Raw genomic sequence first — 20,872 nt, 5'->3', positions numbered from 1 at the left:
AGATGTATACATACACTCACACAGGGAGAAACTGTTACGGTGCTTGGATGGGGGTATTTTACATTGACTACATGTGGAGAGGATCTTCACGAGAGAACTGAAAAACACAAGCACCAGTAAAACCCTACACATCAACAGCTGAAACCAAATGGAACCTCAACTGCCACGTACACCAACACCCGCTAACACTAAACGCCAACACATCAGCACATCACACATGGCAACTAACGGGTTTGAGGTTTCTCAAGGAACATGTCGTTCAGGGGTCTGCATCTGGCCTGCCACTGCTCCCCTAAGACGTACCCAAGCAGAGATTTGGTGGGGAATCAGCAGGGTTCATCCAGGTGTAGACATTAGTACTGTTCACCAACGGTAAGCCTGCCGAGAAAAGGCTCCGTTTAGAAGCACAGAGGAAGGCTGGAGAGCGAGGGAGGGAGGTTTGTGCTCACATCTACAGAGAACCGGCAGCCCTCATTACAAGTCATTACATGCGGTCACTTTTACGGCCCACTGAACTAAACATGACTAATTTGTTTATCGACGCTTCAGGATGGTGGCAAAACATAAAGAATATAACAGAGTTTGAATACACACACACACACACACACACACACACACACACTTCTAGATGCATAAACGATGAGGTACTCGCAATGAACGCAACATCCCCTGGACTGAGTGAACGACACGGAGAACATCTGCTACACTGACAAACCCGTGAACCACGAAGCCCATGAGGTGAGTCAGCCAAATTAAATTTTGAAGCTTTGTTGTGTTCTTTCCAGTCAGTGCACCGTATTCCAGTCAACGTGTCAAAGATCATAGAAACAAGTAGCCTATGCATAAGTACCTCCACCCCGATCTTGCCAAGGAGGACAAAACACCACTGTAAGGAATGCTTTGGACAGTAGAGGACCATAGTTTCCTTAATCCCCGCAGTAACTAAGTATTTTTGTCCCCCACGGCAACCACATCTGATTCCATCCCCACGGAAACCACACATAATGCCAGCCTCTACTATCTGGTAACCAAGGTATCTTCTGTCTGCAGTGTAACTGTGAAGCCATCCGCTCAGCCACCTAGAGCTCCTCACTGGTCATTCCATCCTCTTAATAAAGAAAGATGCCCCAGTAATTACAACAGCCCCCTTTTAGGGATGACTTGGTTCTTACACATAGCAGAAATGCCAGTGATGCTCACGCGATGATCTTATCTTGGCGGTACCTGCATATTTCACACATAATTATATGCAAGAGAGTTTCTATGTCAGCAGGACTGACACCCATTTGGTCTGTAATGGGTAAATAAACTCCTGCACGTAGCTGTCTGCTGCCAGGCACGTATCGGGATGCTCACCTACAGATCCCTTGGCTGCAATGGCCACTGTCTCCAGGAGGACCTGCACAATGCCAGCTCGCACCCTGGGCGTATCCTTGTTGTGAGTGTCCAGGTGGCCGAGCACCTGTTGGATCACGTGATGGGAGTGTTGAGCCTGGAAGATGAAGGAAAAGCCATTACTGTCCCCTCAACTGGATGAGGACCTGCCTTAACTTCAAAACACTGTAAAAATATGATCACTGTAAACTGATTCACAATAAATTTGTCATTTTAACATCCTGAGGGTGTCATATTACAGTACACCAAAGATTACATAAATGGCAACTAAACTGTACACATGCTATTAGCAGTTAGTGTAGAGCAGGAGTATTACCATAGTATTAACAGTTAGTGTACAGCAGGAGGAATCCCATGCAAAAATGGGAAGGACATGCAAACAGATCAAGCTGGATTTAAACCAATGTCTTATCCTACAGCCCAGGAGCTGTGGGGTAACTTCTCTACCCGCTGTGCCACCATGCCACCTTTTCAGTATGACTTTTAGTAAGATCAGCAAATCTCCTGAGCCATAAAGGATGGTGTTCTGAGAACATGTTGATCAATAAGTGACACTCTGTAAAACACAAGCTCAGAGAAACTTTGAGGGGAAAAAAAAAAAAAAAAAAAAAGACATCCAAGTTAAAAATAGAGATAGCCACCAAGAGCCTCGATTTCTTAAATTAAAAATAATAATAAAAAAAAATCCTCCCGTTGCTGTCGACCCATCAGCAGGAAAATCTGTTGGAAGCAGAGGATGTCAAAAAGGAGCTGTTCTGAATACTGAGGGGAACAGATCTGTAGTACGATCTCGATGCCTCCAGCTCTGAGATCCTCAGCGCAGAAAAAGCTCAGCAGAATTCATCTGCATTGTATTGAAAGGAAGGGGGGGGTGTTTGTGTACTACAAGTGCAGTGACAAATCTCTCTCTCTGAGCCGGCCTTTCAAAGCCTTGCGGCTGCTGCAGATTACCCACAATCCCTGACTGGAGCTCAAAGGGAACTCTTAAAACACAAGGCTCCGAAAGAACCAAATCGATCACTCCTTATCTTGAGGAGGTGGAGCCGGCAGCAGCTCCAGGGCCACCTGAGGACCGCGGACGAGCCAGCCAATTAAATCAGCAACAGGTGAAAAACAAGAGCAGGAGAAGGGGGTGGTGATGGGGACACGGACAAGGCCATGATTGCAGAGAAAAATACGAGGAAGATGCAGGTCTGGGAAGGAGGGGTGGAAGCAGTATGTCGACCGCGGTGAGCGAGTCAATCGGGTTTAGTTGCATAACCGCTTTCCTGTCCACACTGAAGGAGACGGATGGCCAGCGGCGCACATATGTTTTGGCATGTTGGCACAGAGGCGCGTGAGAAGGCACACATTTTTGATCATAAACATCCGGCTCCCAGGAATTAAAGGCAGTGGGGCCACAGGCTGAGAAAGAATTCCGTGACACACACTGAGGCCTTCAGAGCGTGGGCTTACAACCATCCCCAAGCAAACAGGAAGCCAGAGGCTGCATCTCATTAGATGGGACATGATTCGGGGGTCTCCTGTTTCCTTGCATCAGCCTGCCATCTAGCCGGCAGCAACGCAGAGTCACTTCCTCCCTCTCTCTAGCTTGAACATCGATCCGTAAGTGCATTGTGGGAGAAACAAATCTCTAAATTTTTAACAAGGGCCTGAAAAATTGTCTTCAGGTTAGTTTCCTCACCTGACACCTTCTAGGGTGATGTACTCAAGTTTTACTACTATTATTGTTTGCAGCCTTGATCAATACCCTTAACTGATACAGTCATAATTAATAATTTGTATCAATTGGTACATTATTTGAAGTAGCTTAGTGTGAAAACTTAAAATGTTAGCTGCTTTGGAGAAGATGAAGGCAGATAGCAGAGGACCTTTCTCACTCTGTTTAGGGTGTGACACTGAGGAAGGCACTGGGGGGGGGGGTTGTCATGCTGACATACTCCTTGGCAGTGCTCAAGGCGAAGCACCAGAAGTGCATCTCCCATGTGGTGAAACAGCTTCCACACCAGAACACCAACTCCAGGTGCAATTTAGATAGTCATGGAGCGCAAAGATCAGAGGCTAAAGACTCTGCCTCGCAGTCGGACCAAAGTGTTCCTGGCACAAACCTCTCTAAATGAATTCATCAGTGAATTTTCACTGTTTAAATCAAAGATGCTCGGTCACTTTAAGGACCGTAGTCTCCTTGAAAGGGAAAGGTGTCTACGGCCCACGTGTAGGAACACTATGGAGAAAGCGCTAGGCTTTCTGAGCCACGGTTGTCCGTTTACATCCGTCACTGTGAGCCGCAACAAGTAATTTCTGCTGAACCAGGTGTACTTTGCTCATGTGTAAGCAAGTGACCACACTGCTTTTCAAAATGCAGTCAGCAGAGGACGATCCTGCAAAGTGACACACAGGTCACGAACGTAAATGTGAAAATAGTAAGAAAGGCAATTACATTTTGAAATCTACATTTCCTTAAAAAAAAGCTTAAAATGTAAAATGGAGATTATACTGAATTCTGAATTTATTCCTGAGCTTTGATGTGTCCCGTTTTGCAAGTCATTTTAAAATTGTGGGCATCCAAGTGTATCAATTTGCATTTCCAAATTCCCCAATCCGCAAAGGCAGATGCCGATTAAATAATTTAACTTGGATTAGAATATCAAGAGTCACTGATTCTTTTGAGGTCTTCCTGTTTCATAACTGACACTTCTGCCGAGTTTGCTTCAAAAAAAAAAAAAAAAAAAAAAAAAAAAAAAAAAAAAAAAAAAAAACTGACTATTTTTCCTGAACAAAGGTGGTTTCATTTTCTTCACATTAACCTTAATTAACAGCCAGGGAGTGATTGGATAATTGCTACTTAATTGTGCTAAAAGATTGCGAAAAATATGTAAATTTTAACTTGTGGCAGTAATAACGACGCTTCGGTACAATAAATTGTAACTTACTGGCTTGACAGCGACTTCTATTATGTTCTACATTATCCTAGTGTTTTCTGGCCATTTCCCACAGAAATTGTGTACAGTGGCAGGCTGAATGGAGGAAAAATTCAGCTTTTGTTCTGTAAAGTGAAAGATAAAACTCCACGGCTAAGATGCTGGTTTTTAATTATAGAGCAGCAAGTGGCGCAGTAGCTAGAGCTGCTTCCTTGCATTCAGGATTCGGGTTCAAATCTCATTCCTGCTGTAGTCCTATATAATATAAATAGGTAAATCACAGCAAGCAGCTTAGTATTATAAGTTACTCTGGAGAAAAATGCCAGCTTAATAAATGTAAATGTTATCACCCACATGTATGTTAATCCAGTGCTGCAGGGACAGACAGTGGAGATCTTAAACTGAGTCTAATCAGAGCACAGACTGCACAAGTCAGACATTAACATAATTACTATTCCTTTTGATGAGTCCTTGGCCCAAGGTGACTGACAGTGTAAGCTCTGTATACGTAGCAACTGTACACAAGCTCAAAAATACCTTGTCTCCAAACGTTCCTACAGAATCTCTATTGGTGACCAATTCATCCCATACATATGTTCCTCATCTTGTTATTATTCATCAACACGTGGGAACATCAGACACAAGCTGTGGAAGTGAGCTGGACTGGCCATTCTATTTGGGTTTGGGTTTTTACTGCCACCTACTGACTCGGAGGGTAAAGACAGATTACATTCGTTGTGGAACACAGGAATTTGAGAAAACAATCTTTACGGGAAAAATCACGGTAAATCACTTGATCAAGAGTCCAACAACAAAGATTAAAATTTGGGACCTTCAGAGTTCTAACCACTACACCATTTCATACCCCCAGCATGCAGATACTTAAGTGGTCTTATATGGAAAGTTACTGGCTCCCAAAAGGTCTAGCCAGTTTGATGCACTTCTTAATATTCCCTGTATTTGTTTCTTGATCAACACCATGTCACTTCTCTTAACCAGTCCAGGTTCTGCCACCTTCACCTAGAGTGTAAGGGAAATAATTCCCAAGTCTAAAGACAACGCAAAAAGTAGCCACTAAATCAACTGTGAAAGCAATTGTCAGCTGTCTTGAAAGGTAATTTGTTTCTCACGGTGTCATTTACTGCATATTGGAAATTTGTCTTCTGCTTGTATGAAACTGACAAACGAGTTATAAATCTCATCTTCCCCTTCTTATCTTCAACCATTTTTCCAACTGGAAATAAAGTGGCAACTTGTGACAGGAGAGCTAAAACTGATCCAGTGTCAGTGCTGGCTAGCTGGTCTAATTCACAGTATTGACACAATACTGAAAATTACATCTTCATTTTATCAGAGAGGTACTGCCATGAGCATTAATTATTTAAAAATGTAAACACTGAAATGGAAAATCTTATAAAACTTGTGTGTCTCTTGTTCTGTAAATGATACAAAGTAAGCCACACCAGTACAGCTGGGTCAGACCATACAAGCAGAACCTCCTTGCACAGATGCATAAGGACACTGATGATACCATCCTTCAGTGCACCACTGACGTAACCCTCTACATTATGCAAGGAAATGAAGTTCCCGTTAACTGAAAGGTTTATCTGCTCTATTTTTTTCCCCTCTCGGTCTAGTGTTCTCCTTCAGCCGTTTATTTTCATTACATTTACATTTTGTGGTCCTCCATTTTTGTCAAGTTTAAAGAGTGCTGTGGTAATTTGTTATGAAGGACACAACAGTAAATATAACCACGAGATCCTGCAATATATCTAATCTATTCACTGATAAATTTATTTCCCTTCTTTATGGTTCCTTTCATCGGGCACTTACGTGTGCAGAAACAGTGGAGAGGAAAAAACTAACAGCTTCTAATTTTGAAGAGAGGAACATTCATAAGGATGTTTACTTACCGATGTGACCTCAGTAAGAGTACCGTTCCAAATGTCTTGCTTATTGGCATAACGTACGAACACAGTGGTGATACAAAAGGCTAATTAGGAAGTGCTTGCTGTATTAACATAAATAAATTCATTTGGCTGGAGTACGAGTTATCTGTTGTTCATTCTGGCATCCGTTAGACAAACAACACCCACAAGTGGTGCTGGTAAACGCACTTCTATTTCCTTGTCACAGAAGGTAAGTGTGGTCTCAGGAAGATTGCAATATTGCTTTTTTACTCATTCTGAATTTCGTATCATTAACTGCACACTTCTGTGCTCTTCATCTTTTCAGTTTCTTTTTTCAGGCAATCTAGTCCTCTCTTCAAGTGATGTTTTTATTTATCCATTCAGTGAACCGTTTTCTCCAGTGTGACACTTGCATACTAAGTTACTTACAATTATTTACCCATTTATACAGTTGGGTAATTTATTGATTTGTCTTTACCGTGGGGATTCAGGGTAAAGGGTGCTACAACAGGAGGTCGGTTTCAAACCTGGGGCTTTCAATTGCTCTAACCACTACACCATCTGTTGTAAAATACAATGTGAAATAACACAGAAGTTATACACCTACTGGGATACGTAATCTGCTTAGTTTCAGATTTGGATTTCCAGACTATTGGGGAAAGGACAGGGCTGACACTCCCACGTGTGTACTTGTGATAGTTTTGACAAGGATATCAGGGTGAACGGCAGGGATGAAGTCTTCACGGTACTCTATGTTGAGCATGGACTCCCTTAGGGGTTCCCGTTAAATGAGTACGACCAGAACAAACACAAGGACACACACAATGCATAAATTAATGGTATCCACTCCAAGTCAAAATGCTGGAAAGAGAGATTGGGTCTTGATGGTGAGGTGAACAGCCTTTGACCATCTTTTCTGATTGAAGCAGCAAAGATCTTTAAACCATTGTGCAGAAATCCAACAAAGCATCACAAGCTATCCTGACATTTATATGCCTTCAATAAGAAATCAGCTTTCTCACAGTTCAGATGTATGTGACTGGGTAAAAGTGTGACAGAAACAGAAGTATATGATGTAAGTAGGACATACGAAAATACTTTAAAAAGATTTACAAGTCATACAAATTATTCACATCAACTTTTTATAGACCTGTTCATATCAATGTCACTATTGTACATGCTCAAACTCTACAGCAGTTTCTGCAATGATGAAGCAAGAGGTCCTAAAAGGTTACATTCTAGAGCCAATACTTTTCTCATGCAGAGCTGCATCGCTAGTGGTTATACTTCAGCCAGACACAAAATAGTGCAATCACTAAGCAAATGACTTTAAAAGGTAGGAGTAATGAGTACTTTGTTACACTCAGATGACAAATAGTAAGGGGCTAGAGAATATTTTAGACAACTGTGCAAACATTTGGTGCAACAAAAACTTTATTCACTCACAAGCGACATCAACATGGGAACAATGGTAGTCCCCGCACAACCATACCTGAATGGAATACATAATGATCCTGAAGCAAGACACTGCGAACTCATTAGGGTCCCACAAGCCATGGTTGTCCAAGTGCCTGAAATGTGGAAAAAGCAATAAAAAAAATTCAATAACTAAGTGCTTTGGACACGGCAAAGACATTCAGAAAAAATTAAAGTGGATCTGATACTTAGCAGTAAATACAGTGCTTTCTGCAATTATAATATCAGAGTCCTTACAGTGAAGTTCAAGTTTATTAAAAGAAAATACAATCAATATGAATTTGCAAGTATAATATGGTAGAAGGCAAGGAAAATCAAATTTTGAATTATGGAACAAGACACTAAAGCAGACCAGATAAGGCAAAGAACAGAGAAAAATATATTTGGAGCATATTCAGTGGTTTCACCTGCCAGCAGTTCAAATTAATGTAATGCTTTCATTATCAAAGTGTGGTAGCAATGCCAAAGACTCATACAGTATTCGATCACTGATTTACATGGTCATTTATTCAGCAGTAAAATGCATCTTCTACATTTCAATCGCCACAGCCCCTGTCAATCCAGGCAGCCCAAAATGGAATGCAGCCAAATCCATAAACATTGAGCTTTAGAATGTTGGGCACTTTTCACACCACTGGGCAGGGTAAAACTGAACACGTTAGCCAGAGTGAAGCTTTTAGCACACACCACATTGTTAATCATATTCGGAACCATGAGGCACAAAACCTCAACTTTCACAACCCAGAAGAGGAATGTCTATCAGCAGCATTTCATCTGGGAAACCAGAAAATATTTTTTAAAAATGCCTGCAGTCAAAACATAACGCTGTTTTCCACTCAGCTTTTTTTGGGTTCAGATTTCATGTCACCTTTATTATAGGCAAAAATAATCTGTCAGCTCAGTCTGACTCATGGTCTTTGAAATAAAGTTCACCTTTGTTACTAAATAACAGCATCAATGAACCAGACTGCAGAATAGGGAAGGATTGATTGATGATATACATACCTTTTCCAGGCATGAACCACAGAGGAAATGTACCGTATAACTACAATGTTCCCTTGTTACACCCTTCCAACTCATTCAAGACAGACTTCTGTACAAAGAATGTAATACAAAGTACAGAAATTAATTTAATTAAATCCATAAAATCCATCTAAATAAAGGAAAAAAAAGTCCAAGCCTACTACATAAGAAAGTCACAAGGTTTTGTATTTTGATTTTTGTCCAAGTACAATGCATTCCAAAAGATAAAAATCACAATTACCTGTGTAATCAATTATTGATCTCACCCTTAAATTTCACATGATGCTTTTTTCACTGTGATAAACCCTGCCTGTAGCTGATGTTGAGACTCACCCTCCCCCCCCCCATCCCACCCACGCACCACTGTGACAGACGCCCGGAGCTGCACTACAGATAAGGGGCCATTGAGGTCTTTTAATGGAAAATGCAGTCGGCCAATCTTCTCATTATCTATGGTATACGCATCTGAGACAAGACTGAATCAATCCCCAAAACTCCTGGTTATCTAGTGCTGGGAAGAAGATGCTGTTCAGGCAGGCTGGACATTATAGCCAAGTTTGACACATACAAAACACCCACAGGCAGTATTTCATTTCTTTTATGCTTTATACATTAATGTACTTTTTTAAAATCCATCCCCATTATCAATAACTCAAAAGCAAGGTTGCGGTACTCCATAACCTGTCTCAGAACTATAAGCAGTGAGGCAGGGTACACCCTGGGTGGGATACCAGACCAAGGCAGCTCTGACTATTTTTTGAAAAACATTTTTTTTCTGGTATCCAACCCCCTTAAATGTGTATAATCTTCAGTGTAATATATGGTGTGTCAATATACTTTTGAAAGGAATCACTGTGGGACTTTCATTTACTGTGGCAGCTCCAAAATTTTGTTTATGAGCCTGAAAAGTCAGCTGTATATATTACAAAGCAAAGAGGGCTCAGTGCAGCCTAAGGCTACTGACTCGACTGGGACTGAGAGAAATAAGATTCAGGTTGGAAAGTCATATATCACAATGTGATGTTTGACTCTTTTTTTCATGTGGGATGGAGAAAAAAGTTTTCTGCAAGTTTATTCTGAAACCAACTCTGAGTACAAAGACTCTCTACACTTAGGGAGAACGAAAGGTTAATGAGATCCCGAGGGAATAAATAATTAGTGGTGTCATAGTTCAGTTGAATCAGTGCAATAGTGGCACTGACTTTATTCTTGGGAAGAGCATCTAGAATATTTAATAGTTTTATGTATTTTCATTTTACCTGCAAACATACCCAAAAAAACTCTTTTGTAAGCCATAATTCCTTGGCTGAAAGATACACTAATGAGAGCCTATAACTGTTAATCTTTTGGTTAGAAGCAAACCCACTGTAATGTCCACTGCCTAGTATGAGAAAGAACAGGGTAAAGGGTGAGCAGATGTAAGGATTTACATGGTATTTGCATTTGGAGGATGCGTTTTTCCAAAGGAACATGCAATGCAGTACACAAAAGTCCAAGGAAAGATGAAGAGCTCTAGTTACAGACAAGATTATCAAAGCACAGCCTGTTTGATACCACCTTACCGCTGATTCACATCACTCAAGCTGTTGCCTATAGAAGTGACATTAAAAAACAGAATACATAAATAATCGCAGCAGATGGTGTTGGCAAATTTATGTAGCTGGCAGGAGATTAGAAGAAAAATGGGTATGGAAGAAATAAGTTTTAAGAAGCTTTTTGAATGCTTGAAGGGATGCAGCAGTTCTGAGTAACAGAGGGAACTCATTCCACCACATCAAGGCCAAAACAGAGAACCTACAGACTATCTTTTGAATGTCACTACCACATTGCCAGAGGTGGAGATGTACAGCACTCTTGCTGCAGTGTAAATTGTAATCAGGTCATATAATTAATTATGAACATAAGAACTCCCATTCACAAAAAACACAGCAAATTGTGGTGAAAAGTTTTTTCTTCTTTTACCGTTTTTGAACCAAGGTCTGATTTTCTTTTTTTGAAGTGCAGAAATTCTAATATATCACTATTTTTAATGTGAATTAGGAAATAATGTGATTTGTGGTGTGAAATGACACCCATAGGACAAAAAAAAAAAAAAAAAAAAAAAAAAAAAAAAAAAGTTACTTAGCACTTTTGTATTGCTCTCAACAAGGCCTGCAAAGAGCTACCTGAGCCTCGCCTGGGTGTGGATGTCGACCGGTGTATTACTGCTATCAGCAGCAAGCCACCCAGAAGGGACAGCTCATATAGAAGCTGATCAATCAGAATGAAAAGAGCTTGTTAACCGTGACGTGTGCAAGACATTGAATGTGCACAAACATAGTGGTGTAATCTCAAGCTCACACACCATTTTATATGTACCAAACCATAGGCCTTCAATTTCGCCTCCCTTTCTAATCAGCCCCTGCCTGAGCACCACAGGTTTGTCAATACCAGCATTAGCACTTCAGAGCAAAACCTTTACTCTAATTACAGCAAAGGGGGAAATAGGGAAGCGGAGGTGGGGGGTGGGACTTTTATCTTAATCCACCACCGGTGTCCGATTTTGCAGGATGAAAGGACCTATTCCATCAAACCCATAGACTGCAATCACTCAAATGCAAAACACACACTTGGCCATCAGACATGAACGAGGGTCTGGCTGGGGTTCTCGCCATTTTGAAGATGGTTGGACACAGAGTGTATCACGGAGGAACTGCTCAATCATGAAGGCAAAGAGCTTGGTTCTCCAGGGTTGATCTCACACTTTGACCAGATGCCAGGAAAGACAAGCTCCAGTGATTCCATTAACCTTTGGACTGTGGGAGGAAACCCACACGAAACACGAAAGAACATGCAAACTCCACACAGACTGAATTGGATCCAAACCCAGAGCCTAGGAGCTGAGAGACACCAGTGCCACCTGCCGTGCCACCTTACCACCATTTACCAGCAATGATGGATGTAATGAGACACCACTCCTTTTCTAACAGGACTATACAGTGCCAAGAAAAAGTATGTGAATCCTTCTACTGCATTCATGTATAAATTTGTCTTAAAATCTGGTGTGATCATCTAAGTTACAGTAATCAACAAACACAACCTGTTTTAACAAATAACACACATTATTGTATTGTTCTTGTAAATAGTGAAGATATCATTCAAATAATCACAGTATAGGTTGAAAAAAGCATGTGAAACACTAGGCTAATGACCTCAACAAAAGCTAATTAGAGCTAGAAATAGGCAAACTTGGTGTCCAATTAATGAAACGAGATTGGAGGTGTGGTTTAGAGCTACTTATAAAAAGCACTCAAACTTGAGCTTGCTGTTTACAAAAAGCAGGTGTTGATGTGAACCATACCTTGCAAAAGAGCTCTCAGAAGACCTGCGATCAAGAATTGCTGCATTGGATAAAGATGGAAAGGGTTACGAAGTTATCCTAAAGAGTTTAAATATTCATCTGTCCACTATTAGACAAACTGTCTATACATGGAGATGTTTTAGTATTGAGGCGACACTCTCTAGAAGTGGCCGTCCAGCCAAGATGACTCAAAGGGCACACTGCACAATTTTCAATGAGAAATCATTGGAACTGATTAATATCTCTTTTCATGAGTCTACTACACACAAAACACTGAACAGGCATGGTGTCCATGGCAGGACACCATGAAGAAAGCTGCTGCATTCCAAAAAAAAAAAAAAAACCATTGCTGCGTGCCTGATGTTTGCCAAAGACCGCCTTGACACTCCACAATCCTACTAGGAAAATGTTTTGTGGACTGATGAAACTAAGGCCGAGTTGTTTGGGAAGAACACGCAGCACTATATATGGCGTAAGAAGGGCACCGTATACCAAATAAAAACATTATCCCAACAGTTAAGTATGGCGAAGGAAGCATCATGATTTGGGGCTGTTTTGCTGCTTTGGGGCCTGGACCATTTACCATCATTGAGGAAAAAATGAATTCCCAAGCTTATCAACATATCCTACAGAATAATATCACGGTGGCTGTGTGCCAGCAGAAGACACACCAGACATCCTAAGAATATGACTGAGCTGAAGCAGTTCTGTAAGGAAAGAGTGGTCCAGAATTCCTCCTGAACGTTGTGCAGGTCTAATCCGCAGCTACTGGAAACGCTTGGTTGAGATTATTGCTGCCAGGAGGATTATACAGCTACTAAATCCACAGCACTGTGAATACTTAATGGGATGTGTTCAATAAAGCCATGAAAGATTATAATTGTGACTTTGATGAAGATGAGATGACATTTTATGACCTATAAATGCAGAAAACCAAGTAATTCCAAAGGGTTCACATACTTTTTCTTGCCACTGTATTTCCTCACCCACAGGAACACGCTGTGAAGACAAAGTGCACACGACGGCTTATTGCCCACAGTGCTCAGTAGACGGGAGGTTAATTCAGACTTGAGGCACTAATCAGACAAGGCTAAGACGGGTGTACTGAGGGTGGCTCTTGGCTAGAGAAGCCAAGCAATCTGGGCCAGACGGCCACCTGTAAGCGTCCATAACAGCGCAGATTTAACGACAGCAATCACTTCAGTTTACCCCCCACGCCCATGAGGCCATTCTTTGCCTGGTGACAAACTACACAATTTCTAGCCATTTATCATCAACCCTGCTCACTTTGATACAAGGTGGCAAGTGGCCTGTGCTCTCTCTCCCTCTCTCCCTCACAGAAACAGCTTACATTTTTAAGTAGCCAATCCAAATGTGTCAGTGACACCCCTCCCAAGTATCCCATAACTCGAGACCAAACGTCAGAGAATTTCCTCTTTTGCCAATATGCAGCAAGCTGAAATATTCTACAGTGTGTTGTGATTACACTGCTGAGCTGTTGATGTGGGTAAACAAAACTGTTAACCGCAGTTTGTAATATCACTTTCAATGTTAAAATTACTAAGCGTGTATTACTCACCACTGGCGGCATTTCCACAATACTGCACAGATTGTGTTGGACTGTTGGTAGCATTGCAGGCCAAGGGAAAACAGAACAATAAACAACCATTCCCTGGAGGCAACTGCAGCAGTTTTTATGATGCATTTTAAGTTCAAAAAGGGGGAAAAAGATCACTTAAGGTGTTGTTTCTGGAAATAAGGGTTCTCTATACAGCGCATATGGAAAATTTATATTTATTCATTTTGCAGACGCTTCGTTCCCAAGCAACGTAGAACGAGTAAACAAAAGAGCATTTCGCAGCTGACAAAAACCTTTACGCATAGATACAAAATTGTTGAAGCACAGTTAGTGAAACATCTGTTTTTGCAGGCACCCATCACAGGAGTAGCTGCATACAGAATTGACAGAAAATATAGAGGTGATTGTGACTCATAATGTAATGGAAGTCAATGCAAGAGCCAGGACTGCAGGAAAAAGTCCTGCAGTCCGAAGGAGACGCGTTTGAGTCCATTCTTGAAAACAGGGATTCAGCAGTTCGGAGGGACAGCAGGAATTGATTCATCCATTCCACCACATTGGAGCAAACCAAGGATCTTCAATTTTGGACTTCTAGTGTGGGGTCCATTGAGTGACAAGAAATGATGGAGTGTGACACTCCTGCTGGGAAGCTGTCTTGTGGACCAGAGGTGGTTTGTGGAAAGCCAGGCTCTTGAGAGCTGCTCAAAGTCATCACCATCAGCTCACCATCTCCCCACACCAGAGCACGCCATTGTTTTATTTTTTTTTTATTTTTTTTTTTTTTTATGAGGAGCAAAATACAGGACAGGAAGGAAAAAAGAAAATCAACTGAAGAAACAGCACACCCACACACACACCTGCTACAAACCCAGCAGATACATGCTGGGATACCCCACCCTCTCACCAACACCCAACCCTCTCTGAAAAGCTTCCTGCTGTAAGGGCCAGTCTTTCCATATTGTCTCCCTTTCTTTGAGCCCCAGTCCATCGCAGAAGTCTCAATCTGCCGAGAGAAGTTGCTCGTGGCGTGCTAATGATGCCAACCGTCGCCCCAGTGACGTCAAACTGGCTATGCCCTCCCATCTCCCCCCGCTGCAGCTATTTTAAGACCGCCTTGAAGAACGTAAGAACAGCCAAGCTGGCTAATAATGATGTCTATCCTAACACCAGGGAACGAGAGAGAGGATGTGATTGTGTGCGCGCATACACATGCATGCGCTGTGGGTGGCGGAACATGTCTATTACATTTTTTCATGCTCATCATGCAACTGGGAGCTGGATGTGAAGAAGGTAGGTGGGTGTGTGTGTGTGTGTGTACGTGTGCGCTTGCATGCACGCGCTGTGTTGAATCAGCTCACTGCTGACACCCATGCTTCCATTCCCAGAACTGCCTTGCAGTTATGAATTAACAAAACTTCCCCTCAGCCTTTCTCTCAGCGGCGCTGCATTCAGGGCACGCTGCTACGCAGATGCTCGGGCATCAAACTCTCGACGGTCCACACTGAACGCAAACCTGCTTCCCATTTATTACTAGACAACACAGGAGTTCCGCCAGCAGCGCTTTACCGTTCTTTTATGAACCTGAATCTCATTCACTTCATAGACTGTGATTAAGTGGCTGCACCAGGGTGCGAGCCATGGTGTCTCTGCTTGGAATAGAACCCACGACCTTCAGGCATTGCTGCCTGTCGTGAAAGGCATGTGATTTATTCAGAACGTTTTGCAGCCATCCATCTAACTGACAACGCCATTATGTCGCCACAATCCAGCAAGGGGTTTCAACCTGCCAACACAGAGGATGGGGAATTTTGCGCGACCCAGAGGCTATTGGCAGAACAAAGGTGCCCCTGTACACACCTGGCATGCTTTGGCCACCCGACAACAGTGATCCTTTGTCACATTGCACCTGCAGCAGCCACTCAGTGAGGCGTTAGAACAATAACCTGTGACTCAAGGCAGGTCTCGACCACACTGCTGGATGGAGGGATTTTTAGAGACCGTTGAAAGCAGCCCCTGCTGGAACATGCCAATTATGTCTGGGTAGGACAGGTGCAGCGCATGAGCCTGGAGGTGACCGGCTGTCCTAAATGAACGCCGATGTGGTCATGGGAGAAGGTGGATTTTGTTCTGTTTCTATTGTTTGTAGCGAAAGATGCTGGACAAGTAAGCAGATACCACCCATGCAGCTCCTTCATGACCCTCTCAAACATGAATTGTACCTTTGGCTGGCATCTGCTCTACTCAGACTTCCCCCACACCAGTTGGATTGAGAGGCTGAGAGTCCAAGGGTGGTGGAAAATGGTGAGACACTCTGCCTGCCATTGGGGACTCACCTGCACCCCCAAAACCATGGCAAGACACCACAAGAGCTGTCCGTCGTGCTGAATGAGGATCTCAGCTGTTGTGCTTCTGGGTGAATTGTTTGGACCCATGTTCACCACCTGTGAGTTCAAACCCACATAACACACCCAGTGCCACCAGTATTTATTAACTAGTGTGGAGCTGACGCCTTGTTCAAGAGAATTTACAGTGTTAGGGACATTACGGTAACTACATACAATCACTTACCAATCTATACAGCAGAGCAGTATAACACTCATTCACTCACACAAATACAATCACATACACTCTGTGTGCAATTTGGAGTCACCAATTTACTTGAAATGCATGTCTTCAGAAAACGTAAGTGAAAAATCCACACATACTGTGCCAAATCCGAACACACATCCAAGGGTACAGTCTAGGAGCTGTGAGGCTCCAGTGCTACCCGCAAGACAGACCAGTTACATTTTTTTGAGTGCCATTCCAGTGTGACCCTGTCTTCGCACCAGGACACCCATGTAGCTCATCAAGCAGTTACACTGTTCTTTTGGAGCAAGAAAAAGGAAGCTAAAAATACAAATATTAATCTCATTAGTTTTATGCTTCACATTTTACCAGGATGTTCAGCAGCTGTGGATGGGAGAATTAGCCAATTATTTACGTCAATCTTCTCTGTCTGTAAATGTTCCCACAGAGATGTCCACTAAGACGCCACAATACCGGAAAGGCAGTGTGACGGAAACATGACGACCACACCAAATTAAAATGCACATTTCAATTAATCTGGTGGCGAATTAGCTGCTGCCCGTGTGCGTCAGTTGGCTGCGCAAATGGCCTCACTGCACGGACAACAGCGGCAACATCATTTACTTAGGAAATGCCAGGTCTGTTGGGGAGCAAGGGACAAAAGCCATAATCAGAAAGTTCAGAAGAGATGTCACTAAAATCTAATTTTTGGGAAAGTTCAGGTGAGAGAAACTGCAGTTCCGTGATTTAATTTGTGCCCATAGTAAATGTAAGACGTAGTGAATGTAAGACAAATCGAGAACAAACACAGAGGTGAACAACTATTGTTGCAGTGATTCTTAGAGTCGGGCAAAAGCTATAAAAATTAAAGGATACATCTTGCTATATTTTACTGAATGAGCATAAACAGTGTATTATTTTTAAAATTACTTGACATTTCTTCAAGATGACATACAGTTAAGTCAGTGATTTACCAATTTATACTGTACTTCTAGAGGGGGCGCGGTGGCGCAGTGGGTTGGACCACAGTCCTGCTCTCCGGTGGGTCTGGGGTTCAAGTCCCGCTTGGGGTGCTTTGCGACGGACTGGCGTCCCGTCCTGGGTGTGTCCCCTCCCCCTCTGGCCTTACGCCCTGTGTTGCCGGGTAGGCTCTGGTTCCCCCGTGACCCCGTATGGGACAAGCGGTTCTGAAGATGTGTGTGTGTGTGTACTATACTTTTGTTCACTGTACGCACTCGTTTACATTTATTTTTACACCATCAGAGCAGGCAATACAGGGAAATACAGCAGGAATGGGGATTTGAACCCTGGACATTGCTATTGTCAGGCAACTGTTGTATTATTACTGTGTTGTAAAGACTTATGCAGCGAAGCACAACACTGAGCAGAGTTACACAAATCCATAGCACAATAGTATTAGAGCTCTTAATTTTTTCAGTTAACTGTGGAGGCCTTTTATTTTTGCTTTATATAATACACTGCATGGCTTGGTTGTATGTAGTTTGCCTCCACATTGCTCATCCAGTCCATATCCCCTGGATTTCCGTAGAGCCAAGGCGGGCACTCTGTCGGGTGTTTCTGAACACTTGCTCGGCACGTTCTTCTGCCCATTTTGCCAGGCCGAACTGGGATGTGTTGTGGCCATGCCAACTACCTGAGCCATCCGCCGGAAACTGATTCATCTGCCAACAATACAAACAGCTCTGGTGGCCAAAAATGGACTGTCAGAGTAGCCAAATTCTTCTGGAATGGACCTGAAGTCTTGAACAGATTGGTTCCCAACTGCAACGAGAAGCCTAGTTCCGTCAGCGTTCACAGTGAAAGGATAGGTCTGGATGGTGCTGTCATTGTGCCTATTGTCCTCTGCACATGAGCGAGCTTGTTTTAATTGGCTGCAAAGCTCGCTTTAATGCATCGATCCATAGGAGAAGCTCAAGGCTCAGTCGAAGCCACTATCACAGAAAGGCTCCAGTAATGGGGGACAGAAATTAACCTGACTCATTGACTGCGGAATGAAAAGCAGGCAATCAGAGCCACACACTGCAATGAAGCAATATTAAATAAGTGACGTGCAACGGCAACCTAATTTATGGGTACATTCTGAGGCAATATCTAACATAATTGGGAAAACAATGTCCTCCAATGGGAAATAACCAGAATGTGTGCCTTGTATACATCTCTCAGTTCATTATTAATAACTGCGGGTACACTGCAGGGTCACAGTGGTCTGGAGCCTATCCTGGAAGCTTAGGGTATGGGGCAGGGTAGTTCTGACAGCTCATCCCAGGGAAATCCCACATACAGTCATTAATCTCCCCCTCACACACACTATGGGCAATTTAGCATCACCAGTTCACCTGAAACATGTATCTGGACTGAGAGAAAACCAGAGTGTTAGGAGGAAAGCCACAAAAAGAGAACATGCTAACTACATCCCGACTGAGGCAGATTCGAACCCACTTCCAAACCTACAGCCTAGGAGATAGAAGGCACCAGTGCGGCCCACTGCATCAGTGGGCTTCCCAGTATTTTGTACACTTCTGTTCAATATTCTCTATACTGTATACAGATGTGTCAAGGCTGCTATAAAACTGCAGACTTTATGCTTTAGTTGTGGAATGAATCAACAGGATTATTAATATGATTGTGTCATATACTGTTCATAATACAGACAGGAACAAACAAAAACACAACTGAAACACAGCTAAGGGAAGAAGAGCTTTCCATTCTCCACTATCCATCGGCCCTCAGTGCCTGTGCAAAGCACCCTTGCACTGCCCTCCAAAGTTTGAGAACTGGGGCTAAATAAATCATGGTTCACAAATTAAACACTATCTTCCTGCACACACCTTTGAATCCAACCTTCTTCCAAAGACCAAAACATCACCTCTATATTTAATATCAGGGACCTTTCATAGAATTCACTTATTGCTGGATTCAAGCGTAAGGCACCGTGTAACCTCTCTCATTGGTGGCATTTATAAAATTCACTACATGCCGGACACACATCTTTGGTTATACAATAATAATAATAAGAATAATAATAATAATGATAATGTCCCCTGTGGGCGGACATCTCGCCTCGGCTCACCAGATGTGAAATAGTGGGTAAATTCTATTTTTAAATATCCATAAAATGTAAGTATTATCCAGCAAGGTGTGCCTGGAGTGAAATGTCTGCTCAGCAGTCTTATTGTATAACATGTTATATATAGAGCATCTCTAGCCTGGAGTTCACTGAGGATGACTAACCCGAGGGACTCACAGCGGAGCTGTAGGGAAAAGGCCCAGCAAAGAAAAATCTGTGCCAAATCGCCACCTCGGGGGCTGTTTCAGGGCCGACTGGATGATTTAAAATAAACAGACAGACAGACAGACATCCCCGTGCTTCTGGCCGCATCATCGTCGGTTGGTCGTCTTGACGTTTGTCACGTATGTTCTTCCTTGCCGTGCCTCTAACACATATCTCCATGGAAAGTTTGTGCAACATGCAGAATCCATCAAGTCATGTAACAGTAATGACGCAACTTCACGTAAGATCTCTCTCAATAACAGAGGCTCTCAGTCAACCGCCTTATAATATTCCTCTACTAAGGGACACAAGGTTTATATTTATATATTATATCTTTCATTTCAACCTACATCAACCAAACATTTCAAAAGGAGGGCAATTTTACTGGACCACTGCAGTACTTTAGGAAATGAAATTCAAATACAATCACTCAGTGACAATTATTCTTTTTCATAAATTAATTTATCCTTGAGAAATCCTGGAAGGGGGCATCATTAATTGCCCCAGAAAGATATGTAATGACCGAAGGCCATGCCACTAGAGTCAACTTTCCTAATACCACAACCAGACACTGTCACCCAATCTGATAGACATGTAGAGCACCGTGCTCTCAAATTTTGACCCCCTGTGGACAGCCTGATGGCCACCTGCCACCTACGGTGTTGGAAAAAACAAGCTTCTAATTAGGGTGCAAGTTCGAGACATTTCTTCAGGCAGGATACTGACTACTGTGCTCTCCATCAGGGATATCAGGAACATAGTCAATACCGAAAAAGGGCCTCTCACACACACACACACACACACACACACACACACACACACACACACACACACACACACACACACACACACACACACACACACACACACACACACACACACACACACAAAAGAAGATCATCAGAATTTAGCCTCAAAAGACAACCTACGTTTCATAATATCTTCATGGAAAAGTGTGATGGATCAAACCCATCTTATGTTTCATCTGCCAGGCTGAGGGCTCTTCAATGTTCAGTAAAATAACATTTATTTTTATGTTATACTGTCTGAAATTGCATTTGTGAATCATGTTATAGATATTACAGAAAGCTATAAATAGATATTACAGAAAGAGACATTAGATGTAAAACTCAGCTGCAGAAAGTTTCAGAAAAATATTGCACTTGATGCTTTAAAGTTTGCAATCTGAAGTGATGTGCTTCACAGCAAGGACCACTGATAAATAATAAATAACTGCAAAGGCCATTTGGGTAACGATCATTCGAATGGCTCTTCTTGCATTAGCCCACTTGAGATGAGGAATATGCGGATCGCAGTAGAGCTACACAAGATCAACTCTATTAAACCAAAACGGCAGGGTTTTGGGGG

At 42.5% G+C, this 20,872-nt stretch overlaps 1 protein-coding gene across 5 annotated transcripts in view; it reads right to left on the bottom strand.

Moving 5' to 3' along the window:
- Positions 1-20,872, bottom strand: part of efr3a (EFR3 homolog A (S. cerevisiae)) — a 97,150-nt gene that overhangs the window by 26,148 nt on the left and 50,130 nt on the right. For all 5 annotated transcript variants that reach the window (XM_018757793.2, XM_029253389.1, XM_029253390.1 and 2 more), the window contains 2 exons: positions 7,719-7,797; positions 1,357-1,492 (listed from right to left, as the gene is read on the bottom strand). In XM_018757793.2, the coding sequence (XP_018613309.1) occupies positions 1,357-1,492; positions 7,719-7,797 (215 nt within the window). The remainder of the gene's footprint in view (positions 1-1,356; positions 1,493-7,718; positions 7,798-20,872) is intronic.

Source organism: Scleropages formosus, chromosome 7 (genome assembly GCF_900964775.1).
Source record: "Scleropages formosus chromosome 7, fSclFor1.1, whole genome shotgun sequence".
NCBI classification, from domain to species: domain Eukaryota; kingdom Metazoa; phylum Chordata; class Actinopteri; order Osteoglossiformes; family Osteoglossidae; genus Scleropages; species Scleropages formosus.
This window is presented reverse-complemented; position numbering and strand designations above follow the sequence as displayed.